The sequence below is a fragment of the Anabrus simplex genome, chromosome 3 (assembly GCF_040414725.1).
Source record: "Anabrus simplex isolate iqAnaSimp1 chromosome 3, ASM4041472v1, whole genome shotgun sequence".
NCBI classification, from domain to species: domain Eukaryota; kingdom Metazoa; phylum Arthropoda; class Insecta; order Orthoptera; family Tettigoniidae; genus Anabrus; species Anabrus simplex.
Window position 1 is genome coordinate 194,209,291 of NC_090267.1, and position 25,228 is coordinate 194,234,518.

At 37.6% G+C, this 25,228-nt stretch overlaps 2 protein-coding genes across 4 annotated transcripts in view; one reads left to right on the plus strand and one right to left on the minus strand.

The window, feature by feature from the left end:
- The window catches only part of LOC136866138 (E3 ubiquitin-protein ligase RNF181), a 171,466-nt gene extending 157,209 nt beyond the window's left edge, over positions 1 to 14,257 (plus strand). Inside the window, exon 5 of the mRNA XM_068226627.1 lies at positions 13,181 to 14,257. Within this exon, the coding sequence (XP_068082728.1) occupies positions 13,181 to 13,315 (135 nt within the window). The 3' untranslated portion in view covers positions 13,316 to 14,257. The remainder of the gene's footprint in view (positions 1 to 13,180) is intronic.
- LOC136866139 (protein abrupt) overlaps positions 1 to 25,228 on the minus strand; it is a 251,341-nt gene that overhangs the window by 60,466 nt on the left and 165,647 nt on the right. The window contains exons 6-7 of one of the 3 annotated variants that reach the window (XR_011017910.1): positions 22,564 to 24,063; positions 21,986 to 22,300 (exon numbers count right to left, since the gene is read on the minus strand). Coding sequence is in view for 2 of the 3 variants with exons in the window: in XM_068226626.1 (XP_068082727.1) it covers positions 23,705 to 24,063 (359 nt within the window). In the remaining variant the exon portion in view is untranslated. Of the gene's footprint in view, positions 1 to 21,985; positions 24,064 to 25,228 lie in introns of those variants that run through there. The other 2 variants (XM_068226626.1, XM_067142840.2) reach the window with 2 other exon arrangements.

Genomic DNA, 25,228 nt, shown 5'->3' on the forward strand with positions numbered 1-25,228 from the left:
GATTTGGCCGTGTTTTATGGCTGAATGCCCTTCCTGACGCAACCATATATGGAGGGATATAATCACTATTGCGTGTTCCGGTGGTGGTTGGTAGTGTGGTATGTTGTCTGAGTGTGTTGGGCGATTAAAATCCCCGACCTGGCCGGAAATCGAACCCGTGACCCTCTGAACTGAAGGCCAGTATGCTTACCAATAATGTCCAACAATGGACCATTTTTATTGGTATTATAAAATAAGTTTTTACCATCATGTAAACTCCGACTTGGTTTCAATACCTGTTTATATATACAGGGTGAATCACCTAAAACTTCCACCCCAAATATTTCTGAAATGAAAGGTGTTATTGATGTGCTTTTCTCACAGAAATATTCCAGCTCCGTGGCTAAATGGTTAGCGTGCTGGTCTTTGGTCCAGAGGGCTCCAGGTTCAATTCCCAGCCGGGTCAGGGATTTTAACCTTAATTGGTTAATTCCAATGGCTCGGGGGGGGGTGTGTGTGTGTGTGTGTTTTCAGCATTAGAAATCATCCTAGGTAGGACCCTCATCTTCACAGACATGCAGGTTGCATAATAGGCCGTCTACGAGAAAAAGGTCCGTACCAAACCTCTCCGGAGGCCATACGTCATTATTATTATTATTATTATTATTATTGAGAGAAATAAAGTGTAACCAAGGGCTCATAATTATAGCAGATATTTTAATAATTGAGCATGTATTATTTTAGAAAGTTAATTTTTTGAAATGGAACAATGCCTTTTGACATCAACAAAAAAGTTGGTGCTTTTTTTTAAAATCCAATATTCTAGTACAAGTAATTAATGAGCTATCATAGTCTGACATTTCTACATACCGACAGTTGTCTCCATTCAATTGCTTAGTTGCTATGATGTTCTCAAGTTTGTTTCCTTTACAGTACATTGATTGCATTGCAATATTGTTATCGTTGTCAGTAAAAAGTAAACTCGTGTCCTCATCCCGAGGTGGTGCAACTCTTTTCAGGCACACCCCCAATGGAGGTGAGATGCATGTACCATTTCAACCACATACCAGCCCTCCTGCCATTCTTAAATTTCTGGCAGTACCGGGAATCGAACCCGGGCCCCCGAGGACGGCAGCTAATAACACTAACCGTTACGCTACGGAGGCGGACATCGTTGTCAGTTACTTTGTGATACTTCAAAAAGTAGGACGTAATGGAAGATAGTATTCACCAATGCTGAAATAGTCAACATGTTAATTTTATATGGAGAATGTAGGAAGAATGCTGTTCATTCTTGTGCTCTGTATGCAGAATGATATCCTAATAGACTTCATCTATCTCAACAATTGCTTATGAATCTCTTCAACAAGTTATGTGAAACTGGAAGTGTGACACCTAAACAATGTAACAGAAACAAACAAGTGACTGGAGAAGAGGGTGAAATTAATGTTCTAACTGCTGTTCCTGTAGATTCACACATTAGTTCCCATGTAACTGCACGAGGAAGTGCCATGTATCGTGCAAGTGTACTATGAGTTCTCCACCATCGTAAGTTCCATCTGTATTGATTATTTTAACCATGATGGTTCAATTTTGTCCATAGTGACTTACATTCAATCTGTGAAAACATTTTCTGCCTTGTCAATACTTCACATTTTATAGCGGACTCTGCATTGAAAAATTAATTGGCGATTGTAGGCACCATTTTTACTCCCTGACTTGAAATACCATGTACAGTGTTGGATTTTATTTTTCAAATAAAATCTGGAAGAGACAATCTGCCTGATGGTTGCCAATTTTAATGTTGAGTTATGACTCAAGCTTTGCTTAATCCAAGCATCATATAAAATAAATTTTGTTCATATCAACTGATTAGGAGGCCGATCTTAAGATTCCCAGGTTAATTATCTCTTCTTCCATACATGTTTTGAGAGCTTAACTGCTTCCTTCCTCAGTGGTACAAAACAATCAACAAAAATACTTAGACTTGCTGTTATAATCTGTCTTAATTCTACCCTATACTTTTCATTATACAGTTTAAACATCCCTAGTATTATTAAAGTCTTATTTTACTCTCATTTTGCAAATTTGTTCTATCTTGAGGTCACTTGACACATTGTACAACACCGTCATCAGTAAGATAAATTATATAAATGTTAAAACATCCCTTTTCTGTGTCTAAACTGTTCAGTCATTTATCCTTACTATGTCCTTTAATAAAAAACCTTGCCAAATTAAAATTCCCCCAAAAAAATAATAAAATCCTATTGAATCAGTCACTATATGCTAAAATGTTGTAAGGCTGAATGCTCTTAGTCCTAAAAAAATCCTTTCCTTAAATCCTGATCCTTATTTTACACCTAAAAAGAAAAACATTATATTTCAATTTTGTAATCTGCAATTCAACTGTCTTATCTGTATACTTTATTCCAAAATTGTCAATTGACTTTCTGCTAAGGTTGTAAGATCTTTCATATAAAACTGGAATTTCTCCTTTTAAACACATAAAACCATGCAAGACGTAAAAAATGGCAAGTCTACTTTAATTAAGAAAAATCCAACAAAAGTAGTTCAAAAGAATTTTAAAAAGATGTTAAAAGAAATAGGATTTGTTTTTAACTCCAAGGACACGAATAGCCCTAATAAATATGAACCCAGGAATGCCCACTGCCCAAAATCCATAAGATTGATAGTAAAATACAGAAATAGCCCATCGTATGGTTTGGCCAAATTTATACAGGTGTTCTTCAGAAAGCATTTCTAATTCACAATGGAGACCATAGTTAGTAATACAAGCGATTTCTGTAACAGAACTAGGAATATTCAGGTGAAAGAAAATCACACAACTTTCCCATCTCTGAAACAATAAATATTGTTAGGGGGAATTTATTATGTCAAGAATTTCATTTATGGTCCGTATTGAACCAAAATTTACAATCAAAGATAAGGGTAGGGTTTTCCACCTGTTCAGTGCTACAAAATAATGAAATTATTAAAACATCACATTTTTATTTAATGTCATTTCTGGTACCGGTTTTAGCAACTTAATTTGCCATCATCAGCCTAGGAGGTTGTTGCAGGACATTTTTGATAGCTACAATAAAATACTTACACTAATTGTATGTACATAAACAAGACCTTGTGAGTTTTGTGTTATTTACAATTGCATGTATACCTTAAAGCTTATGTAATTGAAATACAGACTAAATCAATTATTACCAGGTTCTAGATAAGTCATAAAACTTACGCAATCTTTTAAATATACAGCTTGTTGCGTTGTCAAATTGTTTGTAACTATTATAAAAATTTACTATGACACCGAACTTGTACGTCCTTAACAGCTGAATAAGATATACTTAACAAGAAATTTTATGTAAAGGTGATACTCCGACATGGCACGTTCTTGCTAATACAAGAACATATATTGTGCATACATTTACTTTATTTACACCTAACCAGTCGAAACATGTACTATTAATGATTTTATAAAATTGTCAAAGGCAAATAAAGGTATCGATTAGGTGGCTGAATATTTCTATGATTCTTAGATCTAAACTGTTTAATCATTTATTCCTACTATGTCCTTTAGTGAAATCTCGTTAGTGCGTTCCTCGCTTTGCATGTTGTAAATGTGAAGTCCCGATTCCCATTGTATTAAATTTATATAAAATTACCTCGCTTACCACATCACAAATTTTTGCTATTACCACACTTTGTACAATTGATGAAGAAATTGTGGAAGAAATAAACTATTCCATTTAAAGGAATAATTGATTTTATTATTGCTGCTTAGTATAATCGCAATTTTCCTAGCCTTGAAAATGTTCTTTGTCGTCCCTTGTGAAAGGAGCGTGATTTCCTACACAGATAAGAGACCTCGCCACAGTAGGCAGATCAGGGAAAGTTGCACAATAATAGGAAAAGGCCTCGAATTCCTGAACTTCACAAGGTAAGTTGCACCTTCTAGGAGAGAGCCTTTAGCCTCAGGAATGTTAATTGCTGAATAATGCAGTGGGCCTGTTCGTGCTTATATTTCACATTCCATTCAGAAATTAGAAATTTCTTTTGTGTTGAGTGGTACAGTGAAGGGTAATGAAGATGTTTTGCATGATAGCCTACCTTTGGATTGGAAACATAATGGTATGATGTTGACTAGCAAGTTGCTGCATTTTTGTCTCATGATAGCTTAGTTGTGGATATGGTGTGAATGTTGAAACTCGCACTCTAGAGTTTTTGAGTCGGTCGAAGTGTTTTCACATTCAAGATGGTGGCCAAAGTCATTCCCTCACACATGGCCGAGTGTAACCTCTAAACAATCCACTAGTCTGAAATATAAGGCTTCAACCAACATTTGTTTTACAAAGAGTGTGATCTGCAATAATACGTTGATACCTTTTATGGGCCCCAATGCAAATGTTTTCATGTCATATTTGTTGTCGAGTGATTTTCATGCCTTTTAATACTCTCCTCTTAAAAACTGTAATAGCTTTCACTGTACCTGCACATGCAAGACATAAAACGCACTCATTGCAAAAAGAAAAGAAATCGAGTGTTTCCATTATCTGTGGATAGTTCTTGTGTAAACAACAGTACGTTTTCTTGCTTAACGTTTCCTTGTCCCCTCCAGAAATGTCTTAACGATGCTTTAGTATTCAAGTCCAATAAATTGCTTTAGTATTCAAGTCCAATAAATTATACTTGCCTTGTTGAACCCTCTTCTTAATCTCTACAGGATCAGATAATGCTTTAGTCACCCATTCAGTCACTCAATTGTGTAGTCCCATAGCCCTCATTTTCGTGAAAAATTCTCCCATGATCTATGCTATCAAAACTCTTGGATAGGTCGATAGGGATACAGTCCATGTGACTTCCTGAATCTAAAATATCTGCTGTATCGTGCTGCAATTCTGCAAGTTGAGCCTCACTGGAATAAGCTTACCTAAACCTGAACTATTGTCTTCTATCAAACCAGTTAGAAATTTTGCCAAGGTGTCTAATGTTATGAGGAAGAATGCTTTCCCAGAGCTTACAAGCTACACTTATCAAGTTGACGGGTCTGTAGTTATCCATCAGAACGAGTAGAAGAACTAGTGTCATCAGTCTTCGAGTTAAACAGGACAAGATGCCAGTGTATACTTCAGCAACTTATCATCCCACTGGCAGCCGTTCTTTTATTTAACCAAACACTGTTCTGTACTTTCACCACTTAAATACCAAATTTATTGACTTTCTCGTCAAGAAGGTATATTCAACATTTCCCATCACCCCTAATTTTCACTGAAAGCCTTTGACAAAGGAATACACTAGAAAATGGAAATTATGGAATGTGTCTCGTTCAGAACTTTTCAAACAGAACAGATATTCTGCTTCAGAATATGTTTTCTTTCCTAAGAAATGTATATTTTGAAAATATATTCTGTCTCAACAGTACTGGTGTCCAGAGTAATCCAGAAGTCAAGCGTGGTACTGTTTAATCAGCTGAATTTGGTGTAGCAACAGTTTGTCAGTCATCAATTATTTGCATTTAGGGCTGTTGCCCAGGTTGCAGATTCCCTATCGTTTGTTTACCTAGCCTTTTTTTTAATGTTTGCAAAGAACTTTGAAATGTATTTATTTCCCTTGATTAATTGTTCCAATCCCTTATTCTTTGCCCTATGAATTAATATTTGCCTCAATTTGTCCTCTTGAATTCCAATGTTATCTTCACATTATGATCTTTCCTAACTTAGAAAGCTCCATTCAAACTTTTTTGTCTACTAATATCATTCCATGCCATCTCTCCACTGACATCTTAGAACATACCAGTTACACTTAAGATTCTTTTCATGTTCTTTAACATTTTACGCCATCAACCATTATGGGGCACCTTTAACCAGGTTCCATTTAACGCACCAAAAAAGTGTTCATATAGATCATATAACATGCAACTTGATATCACGGTTTTAGCCATGGACATTCTTAAAAATTTTAAATAAGGACTGATTGCAAGGTTTAAAAAAGTTTTTATTGTAAGAGTATTGTAACCACAGTCATACTACTCTTTCATCTTTTAGACGTATTCTAGTACGTAAATGTTAAACCAACAACAAGTATCCTCAACTTTATGATATGTACTTTTTTCTTCAAAACTTAGATTAAGAACAATCAGGATCCTGCTTTTTATCCTATAGGTATGAGTTCAAGGCTGATGGTGCCCAGATAATGCGCAAAACACGTCCCTGTATTTAATTGCAAGTTATGAATCTCATTCCGTATTGACGGTTATCACTTTACAAAAGAAAATATTTATAAAATCCTCCTATCAATACAATTCAAGTCATCTGTTAGATGAAGCAAAGTCTATACATGTTTCAGCCTAATCTCAAGGCCATCTTCAGTAGTAAAACAATGATTACATAATATACAAACAAATTAAAAAACGTAATGATGTGAAGTGACAGTGATCATGATTAGTGAGTTAAAAACACATTGAGGTGCAAAGTCCTCTCGTCTAACAGATCTTGCTGACTGTTAAATAAAACACTATGCTGAGGAGTGTAGTGAGACCGTCAATACTACGAATAAAACGTGTAACATCTGTAATGAGAAGAAAGGAATATATGAGTGGATGAAGAACAAGTTAAAAATGATGTACCAAAAGAAAACTCATATGACTTACTTGTAACAAAAAGTTGTCGTCTCGAATGGAGATGACCTTGTCGGTCTCAAGTCACACTGACAACTAAGCCTGTGTGTGGCTTACTGTGTATCTGTGTCGATGTGGTTGGGAGGGGTAATGGAGGGGGAGGGGCAGGGAGGGAGGGACGTTGTGATTCGCGGAAGGAGGGTGTTGATGGAAGGGCGGGTCTTGTTCTAGAATGTCGGTAGTGAAACTCTTTTTTATTAATGAACTGTTCGCAGATAAGCGGGACAAAGTTTTCCAATAAAATATTTTTCTTTTCGTTGATTTCATTTAAGTTATAGACGGGATTGTTATATTGTATTTAATATGACAAAATAAAATTCTTAATCACAAGAATTCGTTTTGTATTGAATAGGTGGAAATTGATAAACACTTGTAACATTCCTTTTCTTAACATACCATTTAGTTGAACATCTTGTCACCTTACTCCCAAGTCTTCCCAGCCCAAAGTTTCCAACATTTTTGTAACATTGCTCCTTTGTCAGGAAACACCCAGAACAAATTGTGCTGCTTTCCTTTGGATCTTTCCTAGTTCTCGTATCAAGTAGTCCTAGTGTGGGTCCCATACATAGTTGCAGGGACTAGGGATTGCTAGAGCACTTCCTAGCCCAGCAATTGAACAAATCAGACACTGTTCCTGCTACATGTTCCCTCGCATTGTCATGCAGAATGATGGGTGGGTTATGCATAAAGAGTTCCTGTGACGTCAACCTAATCCCCAAGATGAAGGAAGCACTGCGTGTGATTCGCTTCTGAACCGTTGAAGGCATTCTGCAAGCAATTGATAGCTCTCTTCACACCATCCAGAGATTAGGCAGTGCTGACGGTATCCAAAGGTTTCCACAATGGTAGGAACATGTTAATTGCAATGCTGGTGGCTATACAGATAGCCTGTAGAACCTTGTATGTATGCCATGTATCTAGAAAATAAACAGTTTCCCTACTAAAAGAATCAACCTATGTACAATATTCCAGGGCTTTTTGAATCTAGGATCATATAGAGTTCACCCATTCCTAACCCAGGTTTGATTAGATGTTGATTCCCATAGGGAATCTGAAATATTTGTTCCGAATGAGTAAATTTATAATACCAATATAAATGGTCCGTTATTGGACATTATAAATTTTCCAGCTAACTCCGGTATGCACTAGCCAGCATCTTGGTAGGTGTGCTAGGTACCAACTGATGAGCCCAGCCTAGCACACAAGGGCGAAACGCTGGCAGCCAGGAATGGGAAAAACATCTTGGTGGAATGATGCAGTGAGAGCAGCTTGTAAATGTAAAAAGAAGGCTTATCAGAAATGGTTCCAAACAAGGGCTGATGCAGATAGGGAATTGTATGTAGATGAAACAGAGTGAAACAAATAGTTGTTGAATCCAGAAAAGTCGTGGGAAGATTTTGATAATAACCAGGAAAGGCTAGGTCAAGCAGCAGGGAAACCTTTCTGGACAGTGAGAAAGAAAGGAAGGGTGGGAAAGAGGAAATGAATAGTTGTTTGGGTAATTCATGTGAACTCTTAATAGAATCACGGGACAGGTGGACAGAATATTTCGAAAATCTTCTCAACGTAAAAGGAAATTTTCCTGGTGGTGTCACGAACAACCCAGCTCATGGGGAGGAGGAAAATGTTGAAATTACGATTGAGGAAATGGAAAAGGTGGTAAACAAACTCCCTTGTCATAAAGCAGAAGGAATAGATTCAATTAGACCTGAAATGGTGAAGTATAGTGGGAAGGCAGGAATGAAATGGCTTCATAGAGTAATAAGATTAGCATGGAGTGATGGTAAGGTACCTTCAGATCAGACAAAAGCAGTAACTGCACCTATCTATAAGCAAGGGAACAGAAAGAATTGCAACAACTATCATGGTATCTCATTGATTAGTATACCAGGCAAAGTATTCACTGGCATCTTAGAAGGGGGGTATGTGCAATCAGTGGTTGAGAGAAAGTTGGATGAAAACCACTGTGGTTTCAGACCACAGAGGGCTGTCATGATCAGATTTCTAGTATGCGCCAGGTAATTGAAAAATGCTACGAGAGGAATAGACAGTTATGTTTATGTTTTGTCCGGCCCCGCGGTGTAGGGGGCAACACGTCCGCCTGTCACCTGGCGGCCCCGGCTTAGATTCCCGGCCGGGTCAGGGGTTTTTCATTGTAATGATTAATATCCCTGGCCTGGGGACTGGATGTTTCCTCACACACAACATTCCACACTACCGCCATTCCAATTACACACAGGTTCATACTGTATGGTGCCAGTAGGGGCAAAAGATCCACATGGGTCAACACCCCGAACAAATAGCATTTAAAAGAATATATATATGTTTCGTAGATCTAGAGAAAGCATCTGACAGGGTACCGTGGGAAAGGATGTTCGCCATACTGGAGGACTATGGGATTACGGGTAGATTATTAAGATCAATCAGAGGCATTTATTTTGACAATTGGGCTGCAGCGAGAATTGATGGTAGAATGAGTTCTTGGTTCAGGGTACTTACAGGGGTTAGACAACACTGTAATCTTTCACCTTTGTTCGTAGTTTACATGGATCATCTGCTGAAAGATGTAAAGTGGCAGGGAGGGATTCAGTTAGGTGGGAATGTAGTAAGCAGTCTGGGCTATGCTGATGACTTGGTGTTAATGGCAGATTGTGCCGAAAGCCTGTAGTCTAATATCCTGGAACTCATGGTATGAAAATTAGCATTTCGAAGGCTAAATTGATGTCAGTAGGTAAGAAATCCAAGAGAATTCAATGTCAGGTCGTGGTACAAAGCTGGAACAGGTAGATAACTTCAAGGAAGGTAATATAGTGAGATTGAATCAAGATGCAATGAAGCAAATGCAGTGAGCTTCAGTTGCAATCTACAGTATTCTGTAAGAAGGAAGTCAGCTCACGTATGAAATTATAGTTACATCAGTCTGTTTTCATACCAACTTTGCTTTATGGGAGCGAAAGCTGGTTAGACTCAGAATATCTTATTCATAAGTTAGACATAACTGACATTAAAGTAGCGAGAATGATTGCTGGTACAAACAGGTAGGAATAATGGCAGGAGGGCACTCGCAGTGAAGAGATTAAAGCTCAATTAGGAATTAATGTGATGGGTGAAGCTGTATGCAGAAACCAGCTTCGGTGGTGGGGTCATATGGGGCGAATGGAGGAGGGTAGTTTACCCTCGAGAATAATGGACTCTGTTATGGAGGGTAAGAGAAGTAGAGGGAGACCAAGACGGCGATGCTTAGACTCAGTTTCTAACGATTTAAAGATAAAAGGTATAGAACTAAATGAGGCCACAGCATTAGTTGCTAATACAGGATTGTGGCAACATATAGTAAATTCACAGAGGCTTGCAGACTGAATGCTGAAAGGCATAACAGTCTATAATGACAATGTATGTAATGTATGTATGTATGTATGTATGTATGTATGTATTGTAACCTGTATTTGCATTCAATTTGAATCTTACTTGAGGCCTCTGCTTTTCTGTAAAATTTAGAATTTGACATATCATTGTTATCTAGAGAAATTAATTTAATTTTATGGGTCCGTATTGAACTTTGATTAAACCATATAAAATAATGTATTCCACCTTTTCAATTCAAATTAAGTAGTGTTATTTAATAAACATTTAATGGGACTAGTTTCAACCTATTTAAAAGTCATCTTCAACCACATCGCGTGTAGAATAAAGTGTTTGAAACACTTTTGTTTTAAAGATGGTCTTAAAACATAAGTTTGACACTATGAAAATTTCATTATAGAATTTCCTGAAAACACATCTGTTGTAAGAAATTTCACTTAGCTGTTGGAATATACAAGAAGAAGAAGTCCTAAAATATTTTTCGTAGTATTCAAGAACGTAGATACAATTCAAAATTCACAGTCTTGATGAGATGTGGAAATGGGCATTTGTGCACAGTGTTGTTGTGGTAGAGAAGAAGTCTTATGATATTCTTCTTATCACTGCAAAGCGTAGATACACTTTAAAATCATTCATAATCTTGATGAGATGTAGAACTGAGCATATATGAAAGTGAAAAGCCATTAATCTCCATGGATAGCTTAACATGTTTTACATTGTTTTCTTTAAACACAACTATACAGAATTTCCTTTCCTCTGCCATAATATATTTGTTCAACTCACATTTTACTAAGACAAAGTGAAATCTGTCTGCAAACTAATAAGGGTAGAAAATCTCCAGGACGAGCAAATTAGACAGAAGTACATGGATATGATTAGGAAGAAGTTTCGAACAGTAGACAGTAAGCAGGTTCAGGATATAGAAAGTGAATGGGTGGCATACAGGGATGCTGTAGTAGAATGTAGGGAATGCCTAGGAACAACTGTGTGTAAAGATGGGAAAAGGAGAACATCTTGGTGGAATGATGAAGTGAGAGCAGCTTGTAAACGTAAAAAGAAGGCCTATCAGAAATGGCTCCAAACAAGGGCCGAGGCAGACAGGGGTTTGTTCGTAGATGAAAGAAACAGAGCGAAACAAATAGTTGTTGAATCCAAAAAGAAGTCGTGGGAAGATTTTGGTAATAACCTGAAAAGGCTAGGTCAAGCAGCAGGGGAAACCTTTCTGGACAGTAATAAAGAACCTTAGGAAGGGAGGGAGAAAGGAAATGAACAGTGTTTTGAGTAATTCAGGTGAACTCATAATAGATCCCAGGGAATCACTGGAGAGGTGGAGGGAATATTTTGAACATCTTCTCAATGCAAAAGGAAATCATCCTGGTGGTGTTGCGAACAGCCAAGCACATGGGGAGGAGGAAAATGATGTTGGTGAAATTATGCTTGAGGAAGTGGAAAGGATGGTAAATAAACTCCATTGTCATAAAGCAGCAGGAATAGATTAAATTAGACCTGAAATGGTGAAGTATAGTGGGAAGGCAGGGATGAAATGGCTTCATAGAGTAGTAAAATTAGCGTGGAGTGTTGGTAAGGTACCTTCGGATTGGACAAAAGCAGTAATTGCACCCATCTATAAGCAAGGGAACAGGAAGGATTGCAACAACTATCGATGTATCTCATTGATTAGTATACCAGGCGAAGTATTCACTGGCATCTTGGAAGGGAGGGTGCGATAAGTCGTTGAGAGGAAGTTGGATGAAAACCAGTGTGGTTTCAGACCACAGAGAGGCTGTCAGGGTCAGATTTTAGTATGCGCCAGGTATTTGAAAAATGCTACGAAAGGAATAGGCAGATGTGTTTATGTTTCGTCGATCTAGAGAAAGCATATGACAGGGTATCGAGGGAAAAGATGTTCGCTGTACTGGGGGACTATGGAATTAAAGCTAGATTATTAAAATCGATCAAAGGCATTTATGTTGACAATTGGGCTTCAGTGAGAATTGATGGTAGAATGAGTTCTTGGTTCAGGGTACTTACAGGGGTTAGACAAGGCAGTAATCTTTCACCTTTGCTGTTTGTAGTTTACATGGATCATCTGCTGAAAGGTATAAAATGGCAGGGAAGGATTCAGTTAGGTGGAAATGTAGTAAGCAGTCTGGCATATGCTGACGACTTGATCTTAATGGCAGATTGTGCCGAACTTGAACTTGAAAATAGGTGCAATGAGTATGGTATGAAAATTAGCCTCTTGAAGACTAAATTGATGTCAGTAGGTAAGAAATTCAACAGAATTGAATGTCAGATTGGTGATACAAAGCTAGAACAGGTCGATAATTTCAAGTATTTAGGTTGTGTTTTCTCCCAGGATGGTAATATAGTAAGTGTCGTAAAGCTAATGCAGTGAGCTCACAGTTGCGATCAACAGGATTCTGTAAGAAGGAAGTCAGCTCCTGGATAAAACTCTTTACATCGGTCTGTTTTCAGACCAACTTTGCTTTACGGGAGCGAAAGCCGGGTGGACTCGGGATATCTTATTCATTAGAAGTAATAGACATGAAAGTAGCAAGAATGATTGCTGGTACAAACAGGTGGGAACAATGGCAGGAGGGTACCCAGAATGAGGAGATAAAGGCTAATTTACGAATGAATAGATGGATGAAGCTGTACGCATAAACCGGCTTCGGTGGTGGGGTCATGTGAGGCGAATTGAGGAGGATTGGTTACCTAAGAGAATAATGGACTCTGTTATGGAGGGTAAGATAAGTAGAGGTAGACCAAGACGACAATGGTTAGACTCAGTTTCTAATGATTTAAAGATAAGATGTATTGAACTAAACGAGGCCACAACACTAGTTGCAAATCGAGGATTGTGGCGACATTTAGTAAATTCACAGAGGCTTGCAGACTGAACGCTGAAAGGCATAACAGTCTATAATGATAATGTATGTATGTATGTATGTATGTAATACTTTGGGGATATTTTTAGTTACTGGCTGTACAGACTAGTATGGTATATGTGTTAAATTATTATTATCTAATAAACAGTGGTAGTTAATATATTTTTTAAAATATAATGTGAAATTGATTTCTATAATATAGCCTCCCGATCAAAAAATGCTATTATTTATTTGCTCTCTCACTGTCTTCCTTGTATTCCAGACAAATACATGTCCACTTTGTCGCCATGAGCTACCCACTGATGATGAAGAATATGAACTCCTTAGAAAGGAAAAATTAAGGGCTAAAGAAAGAGAAGAGGATCTGGCCACATTGCACAATTCTATGTTCACTTAAGTTTCTGGTCATACAATAAAGTTTTATTGGAACAGACAAAATAGCTGTCACAATTGTTGTTTATTGCTCATAATGTGAAAAAGAAAAGTTTATTGTCCCTTCATTGGGTATTGTAATAAATTACAATTGAAATGAAACCTCAAATTTACTGTATGCTTTATACTTGTATTGTTCATTAGTTATTATAAACTTTGCTATCAATGCTGAGACTGTTGATCTGCAAGGAAAACTTGTGTAAGTTATTAATACTAGTAATTTTTAGACAATGTAGCTTTCGGGCTTTTGCCATGACAATAAACAAGAAGAAATCCTTTTAAGTCACACAGAAACTTTGCTGCACATCTTCAGAAGAAAAACTCTTCTCTCTATGAGGAAAACTTCTCTAATAATGATGGTTTGAATTTACCATTACTCTATTGTAAATGGTACTCTCATTCATCAGCACATGGCTGTCTCTGTGATTGCCTTCCAACTGGGAAGTAATAGCGCCATCTTAGCTCCAATTAAGATTATTAGAGAAGTCTTCCTCGTGGAGAGGTGAGTTTTTCTTCTGAAGACGTAGAGCAAAGTTTCCGCAAGACGTAAATAATTTCTCCTTATTTCCTTGAAGCGGCAAAAGCCCAAAGGCTATGTTTATTAATGAGTCGTGAAGGCTTCAGTCTAAATACTACTAATTTTTGTTCTTGTAACCACTTTCCTTCAGGAGTTCTTGGATATCTTATTGATTATTTAGAAAATGTTTAAAGAATAGTGCTAGTGGTATTAAAAATTCTTACATGTTAAATCTGAAAGTTTTCTATGTGGATGATAGCTTTCTGCATGTTAAGTGTGTTATCGTTTACCTGGAAATACTTCAGAGTTGGTACACTAGTCAATTACTGTTATATGTTAGCTGATTAAAACATGTGTTATACCCTTTTTTCTTTTCTTACTCAATTCACTATAATTTAAAGTTAAAAACTTCATGATTGTTCCGTATTGAATAGAGAAATAAGAAGATGTACAATATTATAGGGAAGGATCCACCTTTCAATACTCCGTAGTAAAAAGTAGTTACAACCTGTTTATTGGGACCGGTTTCAACACATTTCAAGTGTCATCATCAGCCAATTAGCGAAGATCTTAAAACAACTAATATATTGAACACAGGCAAAATATTAACATTGTATCATATTGTAGCAATTCAGTTAATGTTCAAAACACAATAATCACAGTCAAGAGAGTAAACAGAACATCACTATCTTGCGCCGAAAACAAATATATTTTCTATTATATTTGTTTTCGGTGCAAGATAGTGATGTTCTGTTTACTCTCTTGACTGTGATTATTGTTTTTTGAACATTAACTGAATTGCTACAATATGATACAATGTTAATATTTTGCCTGTGTTCAATATATTAGTTGTTTTAAGATCTTCGCTAATTGGCTGATGATGACACTTGAAATGTGTTTAAACCAGTCCCAATAAACAGGTTGTAACTACTTTTTACTACGGAGTATTGAAAGGTGGATCCTTCCCTATAATATTGTATATCTTCTCAATTCACTATATTTAATCTTTGGCTATACACAGTCGAATCATCTGCTAGAAGTACCGTCTGTTTATAGCCCATGATGTGGGCTTGTGAAGCGAATTATATAATGTGATCAACAGGCTGGCTGTTCACATTGAACATCCTGCTGTCATGGGTAAGAGAAACAATTCAACTGAGTTGCAATAAAGGATGATAATCAGACCGAGACAACGGGGGCAGCATTTCAGAAACAGCAACATTTGTGAGCTGTTCACAAAGGTGTATTGGGACTGGATAAATGGCACCATTGGTAATATCCATTGTGGAAACTGCAAAGCTCCACATGCCATCAATGTCCGAGGTAGACATTGATCGTGATGATGCGTTAAGGCCAACAACAGACTACAGTGGAACAGCTCGCCATCCAAATGAACTGAGGGCTTTCAGAGATATTTCTACGATAAGTTCAGTGAACCTTTCTCTAAATGGACCCCCAGAAGACGTGAAGGGTGACTGCACCCATGCTAACACAGATGTATAGACAAAAACAACTGAAATTTGCTTGACAGTATGGCAATTGGATCGCTGCTGACTGACATCAGCGTGTCTGGCGAGAAACTTTGAAGAACACCCTGCAACCATTGCTGGACAAACACAAGGCAGTGGGGGTAGTGTTATGGACTGGGGAATGTTTTCATGGTGTTTTCTAGGTTTCCCATCCGTGAAAGGCACCCTTGACACGCCAGTGTCCATGCAAGAAGACTACATTATTTGGGCAGAATACATAGCTAGATCTTCCATTATAAGCCTTCTAGGAAGTATGAATGGTTATTGGTATTTCTTAATACTTCGAAATTGTGCTCTAAATATATATATTTCCAATGAAGCTTATTCTCATTAAAAATTCCATTATAAGCCTTCTAGGAAGTATGAATGGTTATTGGTTTTTCTTAATACTTCAAAATTGTGCTCTAAATATATATATTTCCAATGAAGCTTATTCTCATTAAAAATATCGACTGCTGTACGTTAACTAATGCTTCTAATTAACATCTCTGCTGTTTTGACGGTATCCGGCCACTTATTATAATGCAACTGGCCCTTTTCTCCTCATTCTTTTACTGGTCCGTAGCTTTCCTTAACTTCAATATTTTAAAACGAAAGTGTATGCGTTCTCCTCTCGTCTCGGCTTATTTTGCAGGCGTAAATAACTAAATTCTCCGCTCAAATGTATATTATCTCTTGGCTTTCTTCTCGTACGTTGATAATAATCTTCTTGGCTCGCAGTAAAATTACTATCTTTTTTGAATGCAATCTTCTCTTACAAAGTAGTTAAGAATAGAATGAATTCAATTATTTTTTAAGGACCATAGTTGTTCTATCTAAGAAACTCTTTTCTTTCTCGCCGGTCTTTATAAGTCTCCGCCTTCTAATTACGATCAACATGCCTCTTGGATACACTTCACATATATTTGCGCTGTCTGAAGCTGCTCTGCGCCATTTTATTCGCTACATCTCCATGTTAATGATCATCTCAACTGTAACATAAGAAGGATGGGATGTTCTAGCACAATCAAGACTTCAGACAGCTCCAATCTGTCTCCTCTTGCCACACACTCTTCAAGAATGTGTCTCCAGATACCAAATGGAGAACCTATCAGCACCCAACTGAGTCACTGCCAGCACGTCTAGCTAGTTACTGAGGATACTAGCAGGTGGTCATAATACCAGATAAGACTGTGTATTTGGATAAGGAGAGGTGCTGTATTATTTACCTCTTTTTTATTTTTTTATTTAGGCCTTTACAATAATTATGATTTATGATTCTCAAGAACAGAGGTAGGTTTATTGTAAAATAATCAGGTTTCCTTCCAAGTAAGCTAATATTCATTGTCTACATATCTACTGAAGATCATTGGGGTTATAGCCATTATCCTCAGAGTTAACATTCTGATCAGTGGTTTCATTTGCTGGGACTCGAGCAGACAGTGCATTACCCAGGTTATCTGACAAAGACGTTTCAAGTTTTTTAAATAAAGCATCACCTTGCAGTGATCTTTCAAAATCCTGATTAAGAATATACCTTAAATAACAGTTTTGTTTTATTTCTCCCATGGATATTCCATATTCTGGTTTTGTGCCCAATTTTGTTTAATTGGTATGGATAAGTGGTATATGCCTGTTTGCTTCCTGTTCCATGTGTGATAGTACATATATCACACCCCCCGAAATATATGTAGAAGTTAGAGATATCATTGTCAGTATTCGATTTATTATTATCAGTAATTCATTTGTATATTTTGTCATTAATTGTAAGCTGGAAGGTAACCATATATGTAGTATGAGTAATTTGTTTTGCACGAGTGGGAAAACATTGCTATCTTGGACCCTGGTAATTTGTATGACTCATGCGGATATCCCAGTGTCTGATGAGATGTGTTTGTTGATGTTGTTGTTCTAGGAAAGTTTGATGACTCATGTAATATACCCCAGAGTTTGTTATTGTCTTGGGAGCAAGAAGTTCAGGGCACGGTCTTGACATAAGCATCACTCATGATTGGCTGGCAAGGACGAATCCAGACGTATTATCTGAGAGGAAGGGGAATGCTGATGTCTATAAAGGTTGATCAAACGGCGGGAACCAGAGAATCACTACAGAAGAGAACCACAACTGACACACTGTATGGGAAGGAAGTGGTGCTGATACACGGTACTGGAGTGACACGGCTGCGATGGACTGGACTTCAAACGTTCGTGGCGCGTAGTCTTGCTATGTTCGTGGAAAGTGGCTGATCAACAGATTGTGGAGTGCTTGTGCATTAAGTATTGTAGCACTTGTGGCGACCTGGCATTATATGTTGGTGAAACCTATGAGAATCAGCAAGCAGCAGCCTATTGATACAGAGACAGTGAAGGGTATTTATCTACATATATGTACATTGTTCATCGGACTATCTACAAATGGTAGTTAAGTTCTCACTTTCGTTTTCCCACTGTTTTCATTCTTGTTGTTGTAAATATGGAGTCTTCCAGCAATCTTTTGTGTGTGTATTATATGTATAATTTTGTGTTTTGATGAGGTGCTCATGCACGGATTCTGTTAAGAATATAGTTGGCTATTTTAGAATCAGTGGAGTTATTGATGAACCTAGGTGCAGTTCCTACCTATTTAGTCGTTTTCAGGAAGTTAGGTAAGGCCAGCAGCAGATGTACCAGTACACAGCATTATGTACACACCCTGGGATATAAAGTTTATCATGCTCTATCAAAATTCGAGGGATCCATTCTGGTGAACTCTGGCGCCCATACTACAGACATTTTGATCAATTTTTATTTCTTTATATATTTTTATTTATGATATACTTTATGATATTCAAGAAATTATTTAAGGGTAGTCATCAAATAGTTACACATGTAAATTGAGTTCTGTTGTAGAGGATATTACTTTTTCAATATTGTATGCTGTTATTTATCACAAAATATTACCTTAATTTTTAAAATCTTCCTTTGATAAATTTGTTACTCGTAAAAGATTCCCAATTCTCCATTATTCATATTTTGAACTTGTTTAATGAAGTTGTGTTTATGAACTAATTATTTTTATTTTATATATTTAAATGAGATCATAAGGATGATACAACACATTTTTCATGAAATTCAGAGATACCATACTGTTTTTTTCCTTAAGTTTCATATTACAGAAAGTTTACTTCAGTGGTGAGCAAGGTCCTACTAGCCAGCTATATACATATATCATCACCTGGTTGGAGTCAGATTTATAATCAATACAAATCATCCAAATCATCATTGATCTGCATTTGAGACTATTGCCCAGGTGGCAAATTCCCTAGCAGTTGTTTATCTAGTCTTTTCTTAAATGATTTCAAGGAAGTTAGAAATTTATCAAACATCTCCCTTCATAATTTATTCCTCTTACTATAGAAGAGTATTTGCCTCAATTTGTCATCTTTAATTCAAACCTTATCATTTTATGATCCTTCATATTTTTAAAAACTGAAGTCAAGTGTATTTGTCTACTAATGTCATTTCAAGTAAAATGTAATGTCAAAATTGACACTCAGGTAGCCTACATGGTGACAAATCAACTTTTTTATTTTTACTGAATCATTTAAGCTTGTTGGCCTACTATCTATACTAATTCCCCTTAACCCTTCTGAGCAGGAGCATTTAAAAATCTAGCCTTCACTGGACGCGGGAGGAGCTTCTCTGGGCATTTAAAGGCTAGCATACCTGTGCACCAAACTGGTTCTGATACCATATCTCTGTTAATTTCCAAACAATTTTGATTATATTGGAAATAGCTTTTTGGTCCATCATATATAGTATCTTTAGTCTCGTCGTTGAAGTGAGGTAATTCGCATATGGATTCAAGTTTGTCTAAATATATGAATCACATAGGGGCGTGATAATGGTACAATTTTTCGAGAAGACCTAAAATTTAGTTTCTGTACTATTCCCATCAACTTAAAGTGGTACCGGGCGAGTTGACCATGCGGTTAGAGGCGCACAGCTGTGAGCTTGCATCCGGGAGATACTGCGTTCAAACCCCACTGTCGGCAGCCCTGAAGATGGTTTTCTGTGGTTTCCCATTTTCACACCAGGCAAATGCTGGGGCTGTACCTTAATTAAGGCCACAGCCACTTCCTTCCCAATCCTAGCCCTTTCCTATCCCATCATTGCCATAAGGACCTATCTGTGTCAATGCGACGTAAAGCAACTAGCAAAAAAAAAAAAAAAAAGAAAAAACATGAAGTGGGCTAAGATAATATACTTCTCATTTTCATTCACTGGAATCAACTCCCTTACCCTAGATCGAAATGGAAATAACATTTCTCGGGACTTTACATACCGCTAAGTTTAATGATTTGTTTGTGTTACACTCAGCTGGATGAGTTCAAGTAAAAAAGAACAGTTGGAAGACTTTACTGGTTGCACGACATTTAGAGCTAAATCTTGGAGTGAAAAAATCTTACAGAATATTCATTTCTTACATAATTATCCATGACATCCCAATAAAAATTACATGCAGCAATACCACATCTAGCACGAATAATGTCGGAAACAACAGTCTCTTCTGTATCGTTTCATCCTCATCATGGTATAATTTGGCAATATCAACATCACTGTCATCAGAATCATCACTAAAATTATAACTACTATCCTCATAATCACTAAGACACTCGTTTAACATGCCTTGTATAGCATCACTTGTTTACCGACGCCATTGCGAGAAATGTACACGAGGGAATAGTCAAATTTTATACATCGGTAACTTGGCAAAAGATCGTTACAGTGGATCGATAGATACATGAAACGAAAGAATGAAGCTTTATCTAGATGGCTGTAAACAGGCCTCGGACAGAGTTCAAAGGAAACTCGCGAGATGGAACGATAATGCAGATGAAGCACAATGTGTGTCAGACATGTCACTCCACAGCAGCAGACGGCTATTGCATGACGTGTGCTACACATCTCTCCACGCTGTCGGGTTACACTGAATAAACAGTCACTGTTTCTAATAGCTTGTCACAGATATGAACAAGCAATATGAGCTGATTTTGGGTACATAATTTAATATGACTTGTGGGATGCATTACGTCAATTTAAAATATACGGACTGGACTTAGAGGATCATAAAATCAGTACTTCATATTATCAATAATATGATCCATATCAGTGAAAGAATAACAGTAGTGTACACTTCATTATGCTTACTATTCACTGCAGTTAACCAGTACTGCATATACGGTAGTGGGAAGGAACAAAGTTAATACCAAGCAAGAGGCTGTGGAGTTTGGATCACATAGTTGTCAGCCCTGAAGATAGTTTTCCATTGTTTCCCATTTTCACAAAAGGCAAATGCTGGGGCCCTTCTTAAGACCACAGCTGCTCCCTAGCCCTTTCCTATCCCATCGTCATAAGACCTAGCTGTGTCAGTGTGATGTAAAGCAAATTGGAAAAAAAAAGAAAGAAAAAAAAGCAGGGGGGGAGGGATAAAAGAAACTATGTTACCTTCCTGATGATAAACTGAACAGTTAAAATCAAGAAAATGAAGATAAGTACTGACGACAGATACAAGAGTGTTAAGAAGATCCAAGAAACTCTATGACTAAAGGAATTTCATGCTTGGATAACTACCCGCACAAAGGGAGATAAGTTCCATTATTCACAGAAGTACCATCTGCCAACTCATGGGTGATGAAATGCAATGGGCTGTCATCCTCAGAATGGACAGACATTCTAAAAATGACCGCAATGGTCACCCCAGTGTGCACTCTACCTGGACGTTCTATGAGCACAGGCACTGCAGTGAATATGAAACCACCAGGCTGAGTGGCTCAGACAGTTGAGGCACTGGCCTTCTGACCCCAACTTGGCAGGTTCGATCCTGGCTCAGTCCGGTGGTATTTGAAGGTGCTCAAATACGTCAGCCTCGTGTCGGTAGATTTACTGGCACGTAAAAGAACTCATGTGGGACTAAATTCCGGCACCTCGGCATCTCCAAAAACCGTAAAAGAGTAGTTAGTGGGACGTAAAGCAAATAACATTATTAATATGAAACCCAACCCCATATGCTCAGGAGCTGCCCTCAGGGAGAGTTACTTTGCATTGAGCATCATAACGTCATGAGATCTTTATTAGCGAGCAGTCTCAAAGAAAAAAGCCGTGACGTTCATGGAGTCCACTGTGTAGAAGAAAATGGAAGTAACCGTCGTATTTAATTGCCGTCAATAACAAAGCAGAAATCATTCACCCTACGATAAGGTTTGAAGACTCTTTCCCAGCCAGATGATTTAGATAAAGAAAATCAGGATATATACATACATACATACACACACCAACAATACCCTACTTCCAGAGAGCCTACAGCATCAGGAACATACGAGTAAGAGGACTACTTCTGGATGCTAGAGGGATTATCCCCAGAAATGTTGTTGAATGGTTGCAATCATACAGACTTGACAGAAACATTCAAGATGAAATTGTTACTAGAAACGTAAAATTCTCTGTGGCAATAATGAGGAGACATTTGTATGGAAAACGTAGAAACCAATTCCATTATTTTTTGCTAAGAACTTGTGAGCTACTCTGTGTCCTTTGGCAAACACGTACTGGTGTCAGAATTATATAAAAAAAAAAAGAAAGAAGACAGCCGATAATTCAAAGGAAGAGAAGATGACATAGAACACGCACATCATGGCAGGACAGCTTGAAAACTGTTTTACTGTACCACTGCTGAGGTATTCAGAGCTGTAACATCTGAAGTGCAGATCTCTATAATTGCTAGCCTTCTGGGAAGAGGTGATGTGTAAAGAACAATTTCTCTCAAGACCCTCTCTTCTTTTTTTTTTTCTTTTTTAAATTGAGAATAACATTATACTCCACGTGACCGAACAAATTTCCGGTAGTGCATGGGTAATTTAAATAACCAAAAATTGCATCATAAAACCTATAATACCGGGCGAGTTGGCCGTGCGCGTAGAGGCGCGCGGCTGTGAGCTTGCATCCGGGAGATAGTAGGTTCGAATCCCACTATCGGCAGCCCTGAAGATGGTTTTCCGTGGTTTCCCATTTTCACACCAGGCAAATGCTGGGGCTGTACCTTAATTAAGGCCACGGCCGCTTCCTTCCAACTCCTAGGCCTTTCCTATCCCATCGTCGCCATAAGACCTATCTGTGTCGGTGCGACGTAAAGCCCCTAGCAAAAAAAACCTATAATGCAATCAGAAACTTACATCTTTTGTAGATTATACTAACTTACAATACCATCTTATGTATTGTTGATAAGTTTTAGGTAATCCAACATACCCGTCTCAAAAAATTACACTGTTCTAACTCTTGATCAACTAAATATCCTAAGGTAACATTTTGTATTATGCACTGCCCGCACTGGGGTCTAGGTGTATGAGCCTGCCTCTTACTGAGGAATTTTTTACCTAGATTTGAGTGTTGGTACGAAGTTTGGTCAATCTACGTGAAAATAGTTAAACCGTCTGACGAGATAATGGCCATGGTCTAGAAAGGCAATAATCTGCCGAGAGGATGTGACTTGCTGACCACGCATCACCTTTTAATCTGCAGGCCTTCGGGCTGAGTAGCAGTCGTTCCGTAGGCCAAGGCCCATGAGGAGTGTGGTGCTATTGGGTTTGTTTACTTGTTTGTCTAATATACACTGATTTGACTGTACCTGTTCTCTAGTAAAGTATTCACAAAAGTATGGTTTATTTGCTAACTTTTGAATATTGAACCGAGAAATGGCACATCTTGTAAAGTGTATGTGTATATTTTGAATTCTAATTTATTAATTATATATTACTGCAAGCTGTGAGTTTGCAACATATAACTCAAACACAATACTGCACCAATATTCCTTCTGTTTAGCACATCTGTTGAAACAGTAATCTGGGAACTTGGCATGCTGGATGAATTGTGTACTTTTGGAATAGTTAATACACAGGAAGTCAAATATTAATTTGTTTAGTGTGAAAAATTTGTTCTGAGATAAAAAGGACCTACACTGTTCACCACCAACTTCATCCACCACTCATTCGTGCCTGTTGTCCAGGGTATGTAGATTTCTCACCATTCTGATGGCTTCCAGTAATCCCAAATATTCTTAATTCCATCTGCTTTCAATAAGGGAGCTAAAGAAGGCATGCTTTTACAGGTATTTAAACAAAATTTGAGGTTTCATTAGGGAAACTATGTACAATTGGTGTTAAGATTCATGTATATTTATTGTAATGTTATTTCTGTTGTCAGTAATGTAACTGGTGAAGAGATGTTAATAAAAAAAATTTATTGGTTAATAATATAAAAAAATGTCAGGTACACGTGTATATACAATACTACCTCATGATCCACTCTGTCCTCTCTGATCTAAAATTTGTCCCCAAAGTGTCTTTGCCATTTTCTTTTTTTCTCTCTGCTGCATTACTTCAGGATGACTATCTTTTCGGCGTCTGTTTTGAAACCAGTAATCCACATTTTGTCTCGTTGGACTGGCACCAGATGGACACATGGCAGCAAGTGTATCTGCATACTGACGCATTGCTTGTCCTGTGGGATATCTGTCAGCTCGATACCAAGATTCAAGCTGCAATAATTGGTCATGATTCCATAAAACACGATGCCGAAATGGTCTCGTCATCATGGAATGATTACTAGAATTCTGCTGAGGGCTGGTTAATACTGATGGACATAAATTCGAACCTGGAAAGAAAAGAAAACTTAGTAAGTACAATATCAAATGATGGCTTAATTTTTTTTATCATCATCATCATCATCATTTCCCTTTATCCAGCTGTAGCCGGGTAGGGGCAAATATGGTTCCTCTCCACTTTCTTCGGTCTTTCCACCACTCCTCCTCTAACACGGTGTCCCAGTCCAGATTTCTTTCTATAATACTATAATACTACTACTCAATCGTGGTCATCCACGGCCTCTCCTTCCTTGCATTTGCATTTCCATCACCTTTTTTTGGCATTCTTTCAACACTCATTCGCTTTATGTTCCCAAACCATCTTAGTCGGCTCTTCTCTATTCTATCATTCATTTTTTCCACTCCAATTTCTTCCTGGATTTTCTCATTCCTTATTTTGTCTCTTCTACTCTTCTGTATCATACTCCTCAAAAACTTCATTTCGGCTGCCTGTATTCGACTCTCATCCTTCTTTGTCACTGTCCAAGTTTCTGCTCCGTAAGTTGTTATGGGTACGTAATACATCTTGTACATAGTTTCCTTTTGCTTCCATTGGGACATCTTTGTCCCATAACATGTTTCTTACACTATGATAGAAACAACTTCCAGCTTGAATCCTCTTACTAATCTCAGCATCCAGTCGAGCATTCTCCATTAATTCACTCCCCAGATATTTGAACATTTCCACTACTTCCATGGGTTTGTCTGCAAGTCTAATCTGACCTCTTCTTTCTCCCCACAAGTCATAACAAGAGTTTTACTCTTTTCTACATTTATTTTCAATCCACGTTCTTCGATTTTCCCATTCACCATATCCAACTGTTCTTGAACCTTCATGTCCTCTTCTCCCCAAATCACAGTAACATATGCAAATAACAACATGTTCATCTCTCTTCCTGCATATGCTGTTCTCATGATGTCATCCATTACTATTGTAAACAGGATTGGTGATAGAACACTTCTCTGTCTCAGCCCATTAGTTATTTTGAACCAACTTGCCCTGCCAACTTGAATTACACGCAACTACAACATTCTTTGTACATTGCCATGATTATTTTTATTAATTCCTGCCCAATTCCTTTTTGCACCAGACTGTCCCAAACTTTTTAGTCCTGGGGACACTGTCATATGCTTTTCCAATGTCAATGAATGTCATCACCATATCATTCCCGTACT